Source organism: Andrographis paniculata, unplaced genomic scaffold (assembly GCF_009805555.1).
Source record: "Andrographis paniculata isolate CXL003 unplaced genomic scaffold, ASM980555v1 Contig50END, whole genome shotgun sequence".
In the NCBI taxonomy this organism is placed as follows: domain Eukaryota; kingdom Viridiplantae; phylum Streptophyta; class Magnoliopsida; order Lamiales; family Acanthaceae; genus Andrographis; species Andrographis paniculata.
The window spans coordinates 913,156-932,811 of record NW_026137585.1 but is presented as its reverse complement, the minus strand read 5'-3'; the positions used below and the strand labels follow the sequence as shown (position 1 = coordinate 932,811).

Below are 19,656 nucleotides of genomic sequence, written 5' to 3'. Positions count from 1 at the left end.
TGAATAGTTGTATTATGTGATATAAATAGGTGTTGATGTGATGTTTTGAATGTAAAATTGATTTTTAGTATAATATAAAAAATGAAAAATAAGTGTTTGATTTGATATTTTTGGGGGGAAAAAATTGGATGAATAGTAGAAATCTTATTAAATCCTCCAAACAAACACACCCTATATATAAATATATTTACACAAATGCTCGTTAATTTAAATTTTTGCTAAAATATATTTTGATATGATACTATTATTTAAAATAAAATATATGTTTTTTATTCGTCAAATTTATTATTATTATATTATTTATATAATAAATAAGAGTTGAATCAGATAAAAGAACTTAGTGACACAATGATAAATAAGTGTAGAATAAAAATTAATAATAAAATAATATATTTTTTTATTTTTTATATATAATACTTCATCCGTCTCACATATATCAAGTACATGTTATCGTTCTTCTTACATATTATGTCATTTTTTTAAAAAATATAATTACGCAATTTAATCTAATACCGTGTCTACAATGTAACATGTTATCGTTTCCGTTCGTTTTACATATTATGTCATTTTTTTAAAATAATTACGCAATTTAATCTAATACCGTGTCTACAATGTAACATATACATAGAAAAAGGTAATAATAATAAAAAAATGAAATTAAATTTGGTTTAAGATAAATATTTATTTATATTCCATTAAATAATTTAAAATATACAAAATCGAACTCAGCAAAGTTTTTTTTGTTTTCCATTTATTATTTAAGTGATAATTTAAGAGCGAGTATTCATACGGCGGCAAAGAACTCAGGAGCCGCCATAGCCATATCCTCCGTTTTCTGTTCGCCGTCTTCGTCTTCAATGGCGAGAGTGCTATTGTGCTCTCGTCTGGCCCCTTCTGTGTTGTCGCCAATATCACTCAAGTCTTCTCTCCTTATCCAATGGCCGAATCCCTCCAAAACCTCGCAATCGATGCTCTTCATAAACCGCCGCCGCTTCTCGGTCGGGAAGATAAGTATGAGCTTGAGAGCCGGAATTGTCGGCCTCCCCAACGTCGGCAAGTCTACTCTCTTCAATGCCGTTGTATGTTCATTTTTATTGAATCAATTTCATCTGCTTTAATTCTTTTCCTTCTGTAGCTTGTTGATGGACGCCTTATTTCTGCCATTATTGTTGCATTTTTTTCCGTAAGTCTGGTGTTTATGTTCATTTGGGGATATATATAGTCTTTGATTATCAATAAGCTTTTGTAGTGTTTTGATCAGAATTTGATTGTATATGCAAAATTTGAAATCCATAAAGGTAAATGAAACAATCCGACATTTATAACAGCACATCTGATTATCCCTTTTATTCTGTAGAATACAAATCTTGGTCGAAGTCTCTATTTTGGGTGTGTTTGTTAATTTGTGCCATCGATCTTGTTTTCACATTGTACAATGTCTATTTTCCATTCAAGATTACATCCAAATTTTATTTCCCATATAAAATTCACTTTTAAACCTCTTTCTCATCTAAAATGTCACATCCAAAGCTGATTTTCCATACGTGCATGTAATTTTATTTTATTTCTCTTTTGCCATTTATTCCAATGTACTTGATAGCCCTAGCCTCGATCCACTTTGGCACGACGTTAGACATGCCTTGTTAATATGTTCATTCTTGTGGCATTACTTGGTAGGTTGAGAATGGTAAAGCTCAGGCTGCAAATTTCCCCTTCTGCACAATAGAACCAAATGTAGGGATTGTAGCTGTTCCAGATTCCCGCCTCAACTTGCTTTCTCAGCTCAGCAAATCTCAGCGAGCAGTCCCGGCTTCCATTGAGTTTGTTGATATTGCGGGTCTTGTAAAGGGAGCCAGCCAAGGGGAGGTGAAGCATTATAACATGACTACGTACCCGACATTCCCATTTGTTCAGATTCTTGAATTTCCAGTTGTTTCAATTTTCACACATACATACACATTTACAAAAGAAATATGCTTATACAAAGTATTTGGTTGCAGGGTTTGGGAAACAAATTCTTGTCGCATATCCGTGAAGTTGACTCTATACTGCAGGTGTCTGTCTATCTATGTATTTTTCTCTAATAAACCAAAGTTCCAAGGGTGTGTTTGTTTGGAAGTTTGAGTTTTAGGTTTTAGGTTTGGGTTTTGAATAGTAAGATGTTGAATTTGACTAGTTATTTGATGAGATGAAAGTAGGTGTTGATGTTTGATGTTTTGAATATGATATTTTTTTTAGTTAAATATAGAAAATTAGTATGCTGCAATATAAGTGATTATGCTTGATTTACACTAGCTTACATTTCCTGAATTTTCCAACATCGAGTAGTTCACACTTTATTCACTTCATTTCTAGGTGGTGCGTTGCTTTGAAGACAATGACATTGTTCATGTGAGCGGGAAAGTCGATCCAATATCTGACATAGATGTCATCAATTTAGAGTTGGTGTTTACAGATTTAGATCAGGTATGCCGTCATCTCCTTTTCTCCTATTAGATTTAACGCAACAAATGTTAGCTTCTTCATATGTTATAGACTTCAAATAGAAACAAGTTTTTATTTTTGCAAGATTGCAGGTTGAGAAAAGACTAGACAGACTCAAGAAAGGCAAAGCTAAAGACCCGCAATCGAAAATGAAGGCACAGCTCTTGATGATAAAATATTTTTCGCTATGATCAGCTATTATTTCTGATCCATTAAAAAAAAAAAAAAACCAATAATTATCCTGTAACTTCTCATTTCAGGAGGAAGCAGAGAAGTCTGCACTAGAAAAGATCCAGCAAGCTCTGTTGGATGGAAAACCAGCTCGATCTGTGTTGTTGACTGATTATGAGAAAGATGCTGTAAGGCATCTATATTTACTTACAATGAAACCTGTGATATATGTGGCGAATGTGGCGGAATCTGATCTAGCCGAACCTGAAACCAATCCTCATGTTAAAAAAGTGATGACACTTGCTTCAGAAATGCAATCAGGACTAATAACTATCTCAGCACAGGTCGAATGATTCCTTAATCAGAGTTAATCTTCTTATTTTCTGTAAAATTCAGATGAACTCTCAGTGTATGGGGTTATTGAATTTCCTTTTTCCTTTTATAATACAGCAATTTTGTCGTGTCGTTTTGATCATTCAGGTTGAAGCAGAGCTTACTGAACTTCCACCAGAAGAAAGGATTGAATATTTGGCATCTCTTGGAGCTGAAGAAAGTGGTCTCGGAAATTTGATTAGGGCAACGTACAGTCTCTTAGGATTACGAACTTATTTCACTTCTGGCGAGAAGGTGAAGTAAATAGGAAAGTCTGTTTCTGGTAATACGAATATTACTTCTTTGGTGACTGAACTTTTGTAATGTCTTTGTTTGTAGGAAACAAAAGCTTGGACCATACGGGCAGGTCAGTCATTTATCTTCGAGTTATCTCAATACGAACATATGCTTGACAGTAGCTTAATCATTTTGAAAAACACACCATAATTTCTTCATTCTGTTACAGAAGTTTGCTAATTCCGGGATTGCGAACTGTAACTCTGCTTATGTAGGAATAAATAATTACACAGCACAGGAACTGATTACTTCTTGTCTGCAGGGATGACTGCTCCTCAAGCTGCAGGTGTTATACACTCTGACTTCGAGAGGGGATTTATTCGAGCAGAAACGGTAAATTTTGTCATGAATGCTAGGTGTAGAAACTGTAAGAGACTGGAGTACATAACTTTGTGAAATCAGTAGCCTAATGAGAAAATTGACCAATAATGTATGGCTAATTCTAAATGAGCTGATATAATGTCTATATATATACATATATGTGTGTGGAAAAATGATATTGCAGTATGAAATTGTTCCTATCAAATCTACTTTCGAGCATTTTGTTGCAATTTAATTTACTCGATCTAGCAATACTTGTCATTAGAAACAATAACTTTTTTTTTTTTTGAAATTTTTATTTGTCATATCCAATTAAGTAATTCTTTGAAACTGAATCTTGGTATGCAAGGTTGCATATGATGATTTTGTTGCTGCCGGTTCGTTTGCTTCCGCGAGGGAGAAGGGACTGGTAAGTTCCTTTTATGCTTCGGTGACCTAAATGAGCTTCTTCACTAGTTGATCATCGAATCTCTTTCTTGAATCGAATCTTCTTTGTTTTGTTTGTTATTTTATTTTTTTAATTTTTATTTGGATCGAATGTTTTTGTTTGGAGGTTTGGGTTTTGAATGATGAACTTTTTTAATTTGAATAGTTGTATTTTCGTTAAAAATATGAACAAAGACATCCCAAATGTTTGAAGATTGTGAATTTTATGTAACCGAATTTCTTCTCGTAAAGTTTTCAAGGTGAGATTTTGAATATGGTGGTGTGGTTTTCCGAAAGATTCTGATATTATTCGAAAAATGCAGTTAAGATCCGAGGGAAAAGACTACGTCGTGCAAGAAGGAGATGTCATGCTATTCCGATTCAATGTATGATCAAATACTTGTCGCCTCTGATAGCTTTTCCGGTGAATGCTGACGACGAGCACAATAGAAAAGAAAACTTGGTTGCATTGCCTTAACATATGCTGGTTAGTACGTTATGGTGGTTTTGATATTTGGATGTGACAAATTTTGATCATTTTTTTCCAGGCAAACATTGTGCCATTTAGCGTTGCTCGTAAGTTGAGCCTTTCAGAATTTTATGGTGAATCAATATACTTCCAGTCCTATGTACCTATTGTTTTGTATTTTCTTTGGCATTTGAATTTACTGGACCGGACCAAAATAATAAAAAGAGACAGTACAGATGGAAACAGCATAAATTTATAGAATTACTTATTATTGAGTGGAAAATAACCATACTTTTATGACTTATCATAGTCAAATGATGGGCATTGGAAACTCGTAAAATTAACATATGAACAAATGAATTGCGAAACGGGGAGAAAAAATAAGACATTGCCGAAACAAGATATAGAATAAGTCCTAAATTTTGTACATGCAGAATTCTTAATATCTTTCAAACCTCGAAATCCAAAGTGTTGAAAGATTCTCATAGGGAGGGCACTGAACTTACAATGTGTAGATCGTACAAGACGACGCCGGCGGTCGGAGAACGGAAGAATAAGAAAGACGACGGAGAACTGAAATTGAAATTAGTTAACCGATAGGGTTTACAAGAAATTATGGGCTTGGGCCGAATGGGTGAAGACAAATTTGGGCCGTTAATTGCAATCGACGGCCGATTTGCTTTTCGATGAAATGTGCGTTACACCTGACGATGATGGCGGGAATTTCATAATCTCATCTTCCAAAGAATCTAATTTTAGCTAATCGCACCAAATTCGAGGCTGTGCTGAAGCTTTCGGCAACGTCAATGGCGTTTGAATGCAAAATATGCGATTGCGCGACGCATTGAAGATTATTTCTAATTCATGGGAAAAAAATTTGATGAATCCGTTTGCCACTGGAAATTTTTGGGAGATTTCTTCACGTTGCAGTTCATGATCTTCGTGGATTTTTGGTTGGAACAATCTAGAGAAGTTTTGAAATTTGGCAGGAAGGTTTGTACTGAAACTGTTCGACGAATTGCCTGTGAAGAATCTTTGCACAGCAACTGTTCGACGAATTCCCCGTGAAGAATCTTGCAAAATGCATCGATGTTTGAAGAGTTTTGTGATAAATAAAAATGGAATGTTCGATGCTATGTCGGGTTATTACAGGATGAATTACAGGATGATTCATAAGAGCAGCGTTGGAAGAAAGCCGAAGAAGAAGATATACCACAGGGTACATGAGCTTGACAGGGTGATGGAGCTTCAAAAGAAGCCATCAATGGTGCTAAACTTGGTTTCAATTATCCAATCTCAGAAAAAAGATAGTCTTCTTCTCAGGGATCTCGAGAAATCCGTTGGTTTTGTGGAGAAATGGAATTACATGGCTATTATCAATAAGTATCCGTCGATTTTTCGCGTTATTGGTGGCCAAATTGAGAGGTCTCCTCCTGGTGTTACATTAAGTGACAAAGCTAAAGAAATTGCATCACTGGAATCGGAAGTGATTGCGCAAATGGAACCGATTTTGGTTACAAATTTGCAGAAGCTGTTGATGCTTTCAATCGATTGTAGATTGCCTTTCGACAACATTGAATTGATCAGTAGTGAGTTGGGATTGCCTGATGATTTCAAGAATTCATTGATTCCGAAGTATCCTCAGTTTTTTCGATTGGTCGAGGTTAATGGCAAGGAATATTTATCATTAGAGAATTGGGATTCGTCGTTAGCAGTGACTGCTCGCGAGGAAAGTGCGGGGAAGATGGCGTCGAACGGGGGATCATTAAGGGGCAATGTTTCGAAAGATGGAAATTATTGGTACCCGTCTTCATTTCGACTGAAATTCCCTGCCGGTTTTAGGCCAAATGTTAGTTATCTCGAGGAAGTCAAGAGATGGCAGAGAATGGAATTCCCTTCGCCATACTTAAACGCAAAGAGATTCGAAGCGGCAGATCCAAAAGCTCGAAAAAGGGCAGTGGCAGTGATTCATGAGCTTCTAAGTTTGACGATGGAGAAAAGATTAACTTCGGCTCACCTCGATGCCTTCCATAACGAATACCGTTTACCGGCAAGATTACTTCTTTGTTTGATCAAGAATCATGGCATTTTTTACATAACTAATAAAGGAGTAAAAAGCACTGTGATTCTTAAGGAGGCTTATGATGGTTCTAACTTGATCAAGAAATGTCCTTTATTGGAATTCAGGGACAAATTTGTGGCTCTAATGGGTAGAAGAGATCCTATGGTGTAATAATTTAGAGATTTGATGTCACATTTATCTAATTTTGCTATTTTTGAAATTTACAAACAATTAAATGTGTAGCTAATGAATTGAAACCACCATTGTAGGTTTTGTCTGCAGGTCCACAATTTATGAAAGTTTGAGGCCATTTTCGATTTCCCCACAAAGGTAAGTCCTTTTTGCTTCACCATGATAACTTCTTTCAATGTGGCTATGACTTGTGATTTGGATTTGGACCATGTTGCCTGAATTCTTGGTCAAGTAGGGACTTTTAATGAATTAGGTTTTTTTGTCAGAATCCCTTTTTAAAAACAATTGGGCAGTAGTTGGCTTGATTTAATTTTGCATTTTGATTTCCAACAGTTATGTGGGGAGAAAAGTACTTGAATCTGTAGTAGTGGACCAGGAAGTCTTGTTAAATGTTGCTAGCAGTAGGTGTGGTGAATTTACTGACATCTTCTTCACTTGATTATGTTCATCCATGTGTCGTGGACCGAATATTCGGCCGGGGAATGAATAATTGAGGCGTAGAGGTTAATGGAACTCTTCTAAAGATTGGAGAACATTTAGGACACCACTTATTTGTATAGAATTATGTTTGAAGTAGAGGTTAATGGAACTCTTCTAAAGATTGAAAAACATTTAGGACACTATAGAATTATGTTTGAAGTAGAGGTTAATGGAACTTTTGTAAAGATCAGAGAACATTTAGAACACCACTTATTTGTATAGAGTTATGTTTGAAGTAGAGGTTAATGGAACTCTTCTAAAGATCGGAGAACATCTAGGATACTACTTGCTCGTATAGAATTATATTTGCAGTAGAAGTTAATGGAACTTTTATAAATATCGGAGAACATTTAGGATGTTACTTACTCGTATAAAATTATGTTTGAAATAGGATTTGAATTTTATTTGAATATATGGAGCAAATGAAAATTTGAGATTGCATAGTAAAAGAATTGAAAAAAGAAAAAAGAAAAAAGCAAAAAACTTTAAAAAGAACAAATCATTGGTTTCTTGAAAGAAGAACAAAATCATTCTTGTTAGAGTTGAGAAGTTGATTTCTTGATGCCGTTTTTAGGTGTTATAATTTGTTTTGCTTTTTCGACGTTTTTGTATTAATTTTTGGTATAAAATATTTCCTTAGATTGTATTTATAAGGATAAAAATGGACATTGTGTATAGATGATAAAAAGTTACAAAATTTTTGAGACATCTGAAATTAGGAAAAGATAGCAGAAGTTTTGGGATGGAGGGTAGTTTTAGAAAATTTGGAATTTTGGAGAGTTTTGAGAATGGTAAAACTACTGATTATTTGATCTGACGTAAATAGATATTAATGCAATATTTTATATAAAATAAGTTTTCAATGTGGATTTTCTTTTAAACTACAGTCAATAAATTGTAAAAAAACTTATAATATATATATATATATATATAAACAAAGTCTTAACCAAACAACTCCTAGTGAAGAAGAAACAGAGCATACAATGTGTTTCTTTTACATAGTTTGTGAAATGAAAAAAGAAAATGAGTGTTGGTAGTTGGTACTGGAAATCTTCTTACTTGTTACCTAAACCATAAAGAAGCCAGCAGTAAACCAAGAAATTGAATATGGATTCAGGATTCTGGTGCATTGTCTTTATCTCCCACCCCAACCCCTACCCCCACCCCAACACACTAACCAACAAGCTAGGGCAGAGGAAACACAGTTTCAAAACAAGACATCTGACAATGGTGAAATCAATTAGGTATTTATTATTAGGAATATCCATGTCTCCCCAAATTTATGTATATGGTTTCAAAGGGGTAGTCTGTAGTGTGGGGTGGGGTAGGGTAGGGTGTGGTCCTCCCCCTCCCCTCACTGTGGCTCAACTATGAGATTTAATTCAGTCAATACAAGACATAGCCCTATAATGATTAATGAATACCCCCCCCCCCCCACCCCACCCTTGCATTTGATGATTGGCCTTCCCCTACCCCACCCCACCCCACCCCACCGGGTGGTCCATACCATAGATATGTTTTGAGTTGTGCTGTTGCATCCATCCCTCCTCGTTTGTTTTTGGCTGACAGGATCAGGTTTCTGATACCAACCTGGAAATTTGGGGAGGATCTTCATCTCCTCCACCACCACCACCACCACTACCACTACCACTACCACTACCACTGGTCAGTAAATCAATAGCTTCGGGACCCTCTTTAACCACTATATATATATATATATAAATTCATCATTTTATTTTTTTTCTTATTAGTTTTTAATTTGATTGAGCATTAACTACGGATGAGGTTGATTAAGAGTATTTGATTTGTGAAAGATTTTATAGTTGTTGTGCAATGGTGGGCCAAATATATATATATATATATATAATATGTGTCTGCACAAACACAGAGAGAGAGAGCATTCACTGATAACAGTAGTTGACAACACAATGCATTACCGTATTGGTGTGGTCTGTTCTGATAGTGAAGGCCTGCTTTGCTTCCTCATTCTTGATTTTTCTTATTTTTTATTTTTTATTTTTTCATTTTCTTTTTAGTTTTTTAAAAAATATTTAATTTTTTAAGTTTCACTGTTGCAACAAACTCTGTCAATGAGAATAGTTGCATTGTCTTCACCATTACATTTAGAAATACTCATCCACCTCCCATATTACCATTTACTTGGTTTGGTATGCATAATGTAATGTTATTATTTTATCGATGATAGTATAATAGAAGAATAAAAATAAAAATAAAAAAATTACTCCTAAAACTATTCTTTTATAATAATATTATTTGTAATATTGTGTGCAGTATAAAGTTATTATTTCTTATTTAAGTAAAAAATACAATTAATAAATATTCTATTTTAATAATAGTTGGTGATAGTTTTGTAGTGTAAGGAGTATTTTTACTAAGTATAAATATTAAAATATTTATAATATATAACGTAATTTATATTTACTAAAAATAAATAAATAAATATTTTTTATTTGGACAATTAATAATGACAAAAATGTATACTTGTCAAATGAACCCCGATAAGTATGAAAAAAGTTGTTAAAACATAAGTATACAATAGAATTTCATTGTCCATTTAAGTTAATAAAATCTCTTATAATTGTGATGTGATGTTTGAAATTCCACTCCAAATCCAACTTATATTACTTTCTCTTTTAAAATTATTTTCAATTATTTGGACAAAAAGCTCTCAGCTTAAATGTGACATTTTGCATTTTCATGTAGGCCATATATGGATGGATTAACACGAAACTTTAAACCCTAAATTAAATATTCTTTTATTATCATTATTATTATTTAGCCAAAATGCTATTTTTAGGTGCAAATTATGTCATGATGAAAATCTTGTTAAGAAAAAAAATAATGTAATCTAGTGGGCCTTAATCACACCACCATCAATCATTTTCAAAAAGTTGATTTAGATTGGCATCATCACAAGTGAGTGTGTGTGTATATATATATATATATTATTCCAATAGTCAAATAGTAATTTACATTCTTGAACTAATTTTTATTGAAGATGTGACTGTAGGTGGGGAAAATACAAGAGAATTAAAGGACTAATTACAGCCTATGATAAGGATATTAACCAAACTCTACCCTAAAAAGTATGATGATAAAATTCAACTAATTTTGGGGTGTGAAAATTTATTTTTGAAATCCATTTTTAAATATTTATTCATAAGAAAGAAAAAAAAAATAATAATAAAAATTATGATGCATTTAGTAGGTGATTCTATTTTTATTTCTTAAAGTAGTTTAAATACTCCCTCCGTCCATTGAAAGGTTACCGTTTTCGATTTTCATCCGTCCCAAAACAAATTACCATTTTCTAATTAGTAATTGTACTACCTACTTCACATAATAAATACCCTTTCAACTTATAATATATTACACAAATGTCGTTACTTTTATATTACACCATACTAATAGGGGTATTTTTGTCTTTTTTTACTACACTCCAATATAATACTAATATTAAAAAATCTACGTGCAAAAAGCAAACGCCACCTTGTTGCGGGACGGAGGGAGTAATATTATTTCTATTAACAAAATGATAAAGATCTAACCATATAAAAATTTGTCAAGTGACCACAGTGATCTTTATTTATATATATACATAATATTATCTCATTTCCCATAAAACTATGCCAAATTTTTATATAAGACATGTACCCAATAATTATTTTACTTAAAAAATAATAATATTCTAAATTCGAAAAAGTACATGTCGACTCATTGAGCAGTAGTATTATGGCTTATATTTATGAATTTATTATAGTATATGTGCGTTTGTTTGATTTATATTTATATTTGAATTTAAATTTTGATTTAATATCTTTATGATAAAAATATATTTTTTTAAAACAAATGTGGATTGACTGAATAATAAGAAATGTTGATTTGAAACTCAAAGCAAGTCAACTCGAATATGTATAATACTTTCAATAAAATTTATTTTATAGAAAATAAAATACATTTGACAAAATTCTTTGATTATATTTGATTATATGATAAATAAAAATGTAATAACTTTATATAATTTGTGTTGTTAGGGCGGTTAGTTGGCCTAATACTTTCCACAATTTTCTATATAATTATTAATAACAATATTTAATTTCACGCTTTATTGCAATGTCATATATCACTAAATTAATTTCAAACTCAACATGTGTGACTTGAAAAAAATAATAATTTCTTTATTTATTTATTTTTATTTTTTTTTTTTTTATAAAAAAAACCTAAGTGGTTAATGATGCACATCCACCATTGCCACACTACTGTCCTCCTTTGAAGTTTGAACAGAGTTCTTTTCTAAGCCTAACAATTTTTAATAATAATAATAATCATAATAATAGTATAAACTATTGAACTATGGATGAGTGGATATATAATTATTTCAATGAGAAATATATATGTATAATACAAAATAAAAAGTTACATGTGATTGTGAGTTTTATTTGAATTTAATTTTAATTTTAATTTTTTTACTCAAATCCATTCAAATTCATTATTTTGTATTTTTCCTAAGTTTTAATCAAATATTGATTAAATATGTAAAATAATGAATAAAAATAAAAATAGAGCCACTTGGCTTAAAAGGAAAAGGCTGCTATGAATTTGGGAAAGGAATTTATTTTAAAATCTATCTTATAATTAATAACCCAAACAGTGGTTATAAAATTTGAAATTTAACAAAGAAAATGGAATTACTGTATTCAATTTATGAAATAAAATTTCCATTAATGTAAAGTTTCAGATATATATAATTAATTATTTATTAATAATATTTTTAGACAGTAATTGCAGTTAAATAGTAATAACTTCTCATTCAATTGACCAAATAAAATCTACTTTTCGAAATTTATGGAAATATATATTAATTTCCAACACAATCCACATTCATTGTAATAATTAGTGTTTTGCTTTTATTTATATTCTATTTTTGCACAATTTATAATATATATACATATTTGTTAAAATATATCCATATTAAAAATTTGTAAAAGGACTTGTATATTTAAGTAGAAATTGTCTTGAAGTTTTGTAATAATACAAATTAATATATATTTTTATCATTTTAAATATATATATATATATACATTGGTATGGTAGTTTTTTTTTTTTTAAATATTATTGATGAAATAGTAGCAAAGTCTTTTTGTACATAAAGAGAGCCAATAGTTATCGTTGAAGAAAATAGGTAAAAATAAGTATAAATATTTTAAATACAAAACATAAATTAAATCATAAAAAATGTATAAAATAAGTATTAAAAAAATCAAAAGTAATATAAAAATACAAATCAAACAATACCCTAAATATGGGACTAAATAAATTATCATATTATATAAATCAATCCCAAAAATAAAAAAAATAAAAATGGACGGCCATGATTGAACAAACACTATTTCCATAAAAAGACTCTCTCTTAAAATGAAAAACGATGTATTGTCGTTCCAAACACGGCCTTAGTCTAACGTACACCCAAGTATGTTTTTTCGGTGTGAATGAAAAATAATAATAAAAAATAAAATAAAATTTAAAATAATTATTTAATATACATTAAAATAAGTTATTTATTTATTATATACTAGTATAATATAGTAAATACAAAATAAATATATAATACTCCGTATAACATAGTATATTTTAAAAAAATATATATAGTTTTATTTGTTTAGTGTTTATAATTTACACAATTTTCATAGAAAAATATATACTATTTTTTCTAAGAAAATAAAATTTTAAAATAGTAATATTTAAATATAAAAATAAAGTAAAAATATTATAAAAAATTTATTAAAATATTTATGAAAAGATCGTAAAGTAAATAAAAAAATGAGTGAAAATATATTTATTTTTATTAAAATAAAAAAATCAAATTATAGAATATAATTTTTTTACATATAAATACATTATATATAAATTTAATAAATATTTAAAAATAAAAATTTTCATAATTTAACAGAAGTATATAATATAATTTATATACTATAACGGTAAATACCAACAAATTTATATTTAAAATCAAATTCAAATTACACAGTATATACTTTGCAAAGTGTAGTAAATCATTCATGATTTTGAAAATTATAATAATATAAATATATATATATATATATATAATATTTCCCACGTCACACGAACCGCATTACCATAAAACACTGTATGCTGAGGCTGTCCACGAAAGGGACAGAAGAGACAGTGTTTCCTCTACTCTACAGTACGCAATGGTGCGGAAATTACAGTTGGAAGTAAAAACGTACCTGTAATTTCTACAATTCCCCAAAATCGAAGTACACAAAGCTGTGGCGGGATTTGACGGATGATCCTATCCTCCTCCGCCTTGTCTCTGTCACAATAATCTCTATCCTCCGATTCTCTGCCCTGCGCTTCCGTGCTGTGCCATACAGTATGAACAAAAAAATCGAATAACAATAATAATAATAATAATAATAATAATAATAAAATCTGAAGAAATAATTAATCAAGACGCAATTATTGAAGAAGAAAATTTGTAACGGTTGGATTGGAGAGCAGTATTGTTTTTATAGCAACAATGGTGGATCAATCAGTCAGTAATTTCAAGAGGAGAGATTAACGTGAACGCTGCCGGTTCTGGTGACGTTGCAGACGGGGCATGTCTGCAGAGTGGATCCGCAGGCGTTGCAGAGGCAGAGATGCCTGCAAGGTAACAGCAGTACGCACGATTCATCCTTCTCGCACTTTCTGCACTTGTTCCGATCGTTGTTGTCGCTTGATTTGAAGTTGCTGCCGCAGCATGACTGTGCGTCGTCGTCGCCGGCGGAGAGAGGCGGTTGTGCGGTTTGGACTTGAGCGAGGAGTTGCGCTAGATTGGATCGGAGAGCGTTGGCGGTTGCTTCGGTAGTTTGAGCCAAATCTCGCCATATTTGATTTTCGACGTACAGAGATTTCAATCGGTCTTCGAGCGCGCAGTTGAGCTTTCCGATCTTCTCGATTTCGTCGTCCTTTGCTTTCAGTTTCTTAATTATCGTCTGTTCTAGCGCCGCGGCGATTCCTTGGCAGTATCTCTTCCGCCGATCTTTGATTTCCGTTCTCACCTTTTTGTTCTGCATCGAGATTTGAGTCGGTTACGTTTTCATCTACGAATTTAATAAAAACACCAAACGTTACATACGTGTAGAGCGATGAACAGATCAATCTCCAATTGCTGCTGCTGCATCTGACGCGAGATATCTTCGCCAAGGAAAGTGAAGAGTCCACGTACTTGACACGCATTTCGATTCTGAGCGTCGCTGGGGAACGACGACGACAGCAGAGTATTGATTTCTTCTCTGGTTCGCTTCCTCGGAGCGTTGATTAATACGCAATCCGACTTCACCACCGGAGTTTCCGCCGGATTATTAGCTATTGCAGCCATCGCCGCCGCCGCCGAACCGTAAACCGGAACGGAAACTTCCATCTGAGGCATCATTCCATACCCAATCTGACCGCCAAACATATTTCCACCGCCTTCCACACTGTTCATCCCCAAATCTCTGCTCAACACACAATCACAACCAAACACATCAAAAAAAATCCTCCTATCCATGTTTCTATACACGAACAACCACCGATCGATGAAAATCCACCAAAATCATACCAAAAAATGCAAAAATTAAACCTACCTGTTACTCCGAATCTGCGTAGGAAACGGATGGAGACGCCGCGCTTCAACTTCCATTCCACCGTACAAAAATTCTGCCAAAACAGTGAGGGGATGATCCACTCCTCTTCAGCCTCTCCGTCAGAATTTATGCGTCAATTCAGAGCTTTTGCGTGCAAATCAATCAATCCTAAGATTTTGCTGAATTTAGATTGTGGACAGAAGGAATTATGAGAGAAGAGAAGAAGAATAACTGAAGAGAAAAAACAACACACAGCAACAATCATGCAAAATATATGCAAATAGGAATTCAACTACGTATCATTAATTATATATATATAGTGAGAGAGAAGGGGTGGGGTGGGGTGGAGTGGAATGGGGTGGTTAATTAATTATACATTTTCGCCAGCTAATTATTTATTTTTTTAAAATAATTATTATTCTAATATTTAATATTATGGAAATGCGAATTATTATACTGTAAATAATAATTTTGAAATTTCGTAATATTGTTATATATTATCCATTTATATATATATAGATAGCGTTTGTTTGTATTTTAGATATTTCAAATTTTGAATATAATATTTGTATTTTATAAATTTTATATTATAAATATATTACGTTATTTGCAATATATTAAGGGCATATATGTATATTTCATTTACCATATATAAAACGGTGCGCAATATAATAATATAATAAAATTATAGTTACAACATAATGATAAATATAATTAATAAATTGACGCATTTGTAATTGCATAATTTAAAATTGATTTTACTGTCGAATTTATTACTATCCTAATAATATATGTATATTTATATATGTGGATTGAGTCTCATTCAAAGCAGATTTATCCTGATTTTAAATTGGTGAGTAAAAAAAAAAGTAAAAAATATTATACCGATAAAAAAGCAGATTTATCCTGATTTAAAATCGGTGAATATAAAATATACTCCCTCCGTCCCATAACAAAATATTAAATTTTCTATTTTAGTCCGTCACATAACAAAGTATCAATTTCTTTTTTTTAATAAGTGTACTGTCTACCTAACATTATAAATACATTTATAATTTACAATATATTACACAAATGTCATTACCTTTATATCACACATACTATTAAGGTTATTTTAGTCATTTCTATTTTATTCCTACTATATCCCAATATAATACTAATATTTCTAAAACTATATGTAAAAAGCAAATAAATACTTACTTTCGGGACAGAGGGAGTATATATATTACCTCTGTTCGATAAGAGAGTATCATATATTTTTTAGGTCATTATATTTAATATTAAAAATAAATTTACATTTGAATAATTTACTTCACAAATGTCCCAATTTGTATTATACGACACTAACAATTTTTTATTTTTTTTCTTCTTTTGATTTGTATTATATAGTAATTAATATTGGAGAAATCTACACATAAAGTCAATGATATGCTTTTTTAAATAGTATTTTTAACGTGGTTATTATAATAGAAACATGTATATTTTTATTTAAACCAAACAGTAAAAAATTGATTTGAAAATAAAACCAAACAAACTTATAGAGTTTTAGGCATTTAAATAGTAAAAAATGACTTGAAAATTAAATTAAACAAACTTCCAAATTATTAGGTTTAGTCGAAATTTTATTCAATACTTATTCGAAAAGTAGCAATGGCCAATTCCGACATTACTAAAAAAAATAATTGAAACTGTAGTTGGTTCACTTAGGGGGCTTTTGGTACAGAGAATAGAATTGCAGAGAAATGATAGTAGAGAATAGAATTGGAGAGAAATGGAATTGAGTAGAGAATGAGAATTAATTCTCTTGTTTGATAAAACAGAGAATTGATTTGAGAAATTTAAAAAAAAATACAGATATATGAATGAGCAAACAAAAATAAATGATTAACACGATAAAAAGAGAGTTTTAACGAATGAGAATTCATGAAAAATATTTTTGGTAAATTTTTTTTAAAAAAAATTATAAATTATATACGATGTTTTTTAAGATTATATTTTAGTACAATTTCTTAAAATGTCGTAAAAATTAAATACTTTAAAAATAAATTAAGTTTGTTTTTTTGTAAAATTAAAATAATATAATTTTTAAAAAATTATAAAAATTAAATAGTACAAAAAATTTTAAAAATTAAAAAATATATATTCTGCAACATCATTTCTCTCCATTTCTTTGCATATGGGAGAGAAATGAAAATAGAGAAATGGAAATGATTTATTTCTCAAGTTCCATTTCTCTTGACTCAAACAAACAATGGAAATGATACCATTTCCATTTCTCTTGACTCATTTCTCTGTACCAAACACAACCGTATAGTATTTTTGGGTGGATGCCTATAAATATTATTTTTAAAAATACAATATACACATATTAACACAATTAATAATACTACTCTATTTACCTAAAAAAAAATTCAACAATTCAACACAAGATATATAATTTTTTATTTAACAATACAACCCTGCATTTAATATATAAAATTTATTCATAAAAAATAGACAATTTCCAATTAATATTATTAGAAAAATCCAATCTCTATATGTATTTAAGTACAATATACAATATATTTCTTCTGTCTTTTATTTATATATCTGTTTGTGATTTACACGAGTTCAAGAAAATATTAGTAGTATTATATTGGATTAGATATGAATAAAGTAGAAAAAAATAAAATAATTTTATTAGCATTTGTGCATATCGGGTCCTCTGTCCCATTATGTGTGTGAGAATATGGGGATATAGTTTATTTTTGAGACAGAGGATCTCATTTGCTATTTGTGCAAGATATTGTAAGTTGTAAAAGTATTTTTAATGTCAGTAGAAAGTACATTTACTTAAAAATATATATATATATTTTGTTATGGGATGAACCAAAATAAAACTAATGAATATATTGTTAAGAAAAAAAAAAAATTTATCTATTAAAAAATTAATAATTTTAATACTATAAATATTAGTTTTTTCTATTAACGAGACTATAAAAAATTAATATTATATATTTTTTTATTGAAAATAATCGTAAAGAAATAGTAATAATTGTCTATAAACAAAAAGTTTGTTCACTTAACTATTTTATATATAATAAATTTTCTTTGATTTTGTCAATAAGTTCAATCTAATAGGAATTAATTAAAGAAATTGAATAGCATTTTTTTAATAAAAGAAAAAAGTAAAAGAATATCCCTTAATTTATTGATTTAAGTCAAATTTGAATCAAAACCCTTTAATTAGATTTTAAAGTATCTTCTAACATGACTAATATAATATGTTTGTTCACTTAATATTTTTAAGTAAAACAATTTTTTAAAATATTATTACAAAAAAAAAAATATATATATTTTTAATAATTAAGAAAAAATTAATAATTTTATACAATAACCCATTATAATTTACATTGAATTATTCTATCGTATAATTACATTATCTATTAGAATAATACATATATTACTCTTATTATACAAAGTAAACGCACCATAACTGAATAATTTGCATTGATGTCCCCTTGTTTATATTTTTCAATATCTACACTGTTATACTCCATTTGTTCCGCTCTAAAAATCTCATTTATCTTTTATCACTGTATTTAACATTTAAAATGTTATTCCCTCCGTCATTCAAATTTATTCCTTTCATTTTTTTTGTTATCATTCAAAATTTCAAATTTATTTTCGTTTCTTTTTTTATTAAAAAAAATATCACTTTTCATTATAAAAAAAAAATATATAAATTTCTATTCTTAAATATTTTTCTTAAAATTCGTGCATGGTCAAATGAACACACAATTAGATAACGGAGAGAATATTATATTTATATAATTTTTTTGCACAAATGTCATTATAATAACATTATAAAACACTAATAAAAATATTTTTGTTATTTTTCTTTTAATTGTACTACATTTTCATATTAATATTAAGCTAAAATATTTTTTTAGTCTCGTAACTAGACTTCCTTATCATTTTAGACTTATAAGTTGAGCATGTCGCAAATTAGTCTCATAAGTGAAAAATTTTCGCTGTTTTAGTCCTCCGACGCCGGAGACACCCGCGTGGCTCGCCGAAAACTACGTGTTCGCCAGGTGTTATTTTTTTTTATTATTTTTAAACTGATTTTTATTTTATTTTTATTTGGTTCAATTGAAAAAAATAATAATAAAATTCACGTGTCTGTCAGGTATCGCTAACTTAACGGGACACTTGGCTTCCGGCGAGCCATACGGGCGTTTCTCATTATAAAACTAGTTTGCAACATGCTCCACTTACTGAACTAAAATGATAAAAAAGTCCAATTACGGAACTAAAAAAATAAATTATCCTAATATTAATATTTATATACACAAAAAATAAATGAGACATTCGAGCCGAACAAATGTAACATATAGGGATGTACAAAATTTGTACATGTAACCTCAACAGTTTGTACTTACGTGTTTTTAAATTAATACCTTATTTGTGATTTTACAACCCACTCTCTTTCAAGTACAACGAATGCAATTGACACATACACTATTTCTTGGACATTTGTCAGGGTATGTTTGTTTGGGGTGTGTGTGTTTTGGGTTTGAATTTTGAGTTGGAATTCCATTAGTAAAATATTTTAATTTGAATAGTTGTATAATGTGATATAAATAGATATTGATGTGATATTTTGAATGTAAAATTAATTTTAATATAATATAAAATATAAAAAATAGATGTTTGATTTGATATTTTTGAAAAAAAAATATGAGATG

The 19,656-nt window shown here is 30.1% G+C and overlaps 3 protein-coding genes across 5 annotated transcripts; 2 read left to right on the top strand and 1 right to left on the bottom strand.

Annotated features, from left to right (window-relative positions):
* Positions 1-766: 766 nt before the first annotated feature.
* LOC127253355 (uncharacterized) lies at positions 767-4,739 on the top strand. Its single transcript, XM_051277911.1, has 11 exons — positions 767-1,079; positions 1,678-1,866; positions 2,001-2,054; positions 2,356-2,466; positions 2,577-2,639; positions 2,745-2,999; positions 3,136-3,282; positions 3,367-3,394; positions 3,587-3,657; positions 3,995-4,054; positions 4,395-4,739. Exons 1-11 carry the CDS (start codon positions 858-860, stop codon positions 4,461-4,463), a joined length of 1,269 nt encoding a protein of 422 aa, XP_051133868.1. The 5' UTR covers positions 767-857; the 3' UTR covers positions 4,464-4,739.
* A 360-nt stretch (positions 4,740-5,099) lies between these two features.
* Positions 5,100-9,107, top strand: LOC127253356 (protein WHAT'S THIS FACTOR 1 homolog, chloroplastic). Of its 3 annotated transcripts, XR_007839245.1 has the most exons (4): positions 5,100-6,590; positions 6,728-6,769; positions 6,872-6,932; positions 8,844-9,107. XR_007839245.1 is itself a non-coding variant. In XM_051277912.1 (3 exons), the coding sequence occupies exons 1-2, from the start codon at positions 5,622-5,624 to the stop codon at positions 6,897-6,899; spliced, it is 1,176 nt and encodes a 391-aa protein (XP_051133869.1). In that variant the 5' UTR covers positions 5,100-5,621; the 3' UTR covers positions 6,900-6,932; positions 8,844-9,106. The 3 variants fall into 3 exon arrangements, 1 of the variants encoding a protein (XP_051133869.1); XR_007839246.1 differs by having other exon boundaries at positions 6,728-6,932; XM_051277912.1 differs by having other exon boundaries at positions 5,100-6,769; positions 8,844-9,106.
* Positions 9,108-13,414: 4,307 nt separating this feature from the next.
* LOC127253163 (probable BOI-related E3 ubiquitin-protein ligase 3) lies at positions 13,415-15,068 on the bottom strand. Its single transcript, XM_051277605.1, has 4 exons — positions 14,927-15,068; positions 14,437-14,797; positions 13,880-14,368; positions 13,415-13,677 (listed from the first exon to the last, which is right to left on the bottom strand). Exons 1-4 carry the CDS (start codon positions 14,980-14,982, stop codon positions 13,645-13,647), a joined length of 939 nt encoding a protein of 312 aa, XP_051133562.1. The 5' UTR covers positions 14,983-15,068; the 3' UTR covers positions 13,415-13,644.
* Positions 15,069-19,656: the final 4,588 nt, after the last annotated feature.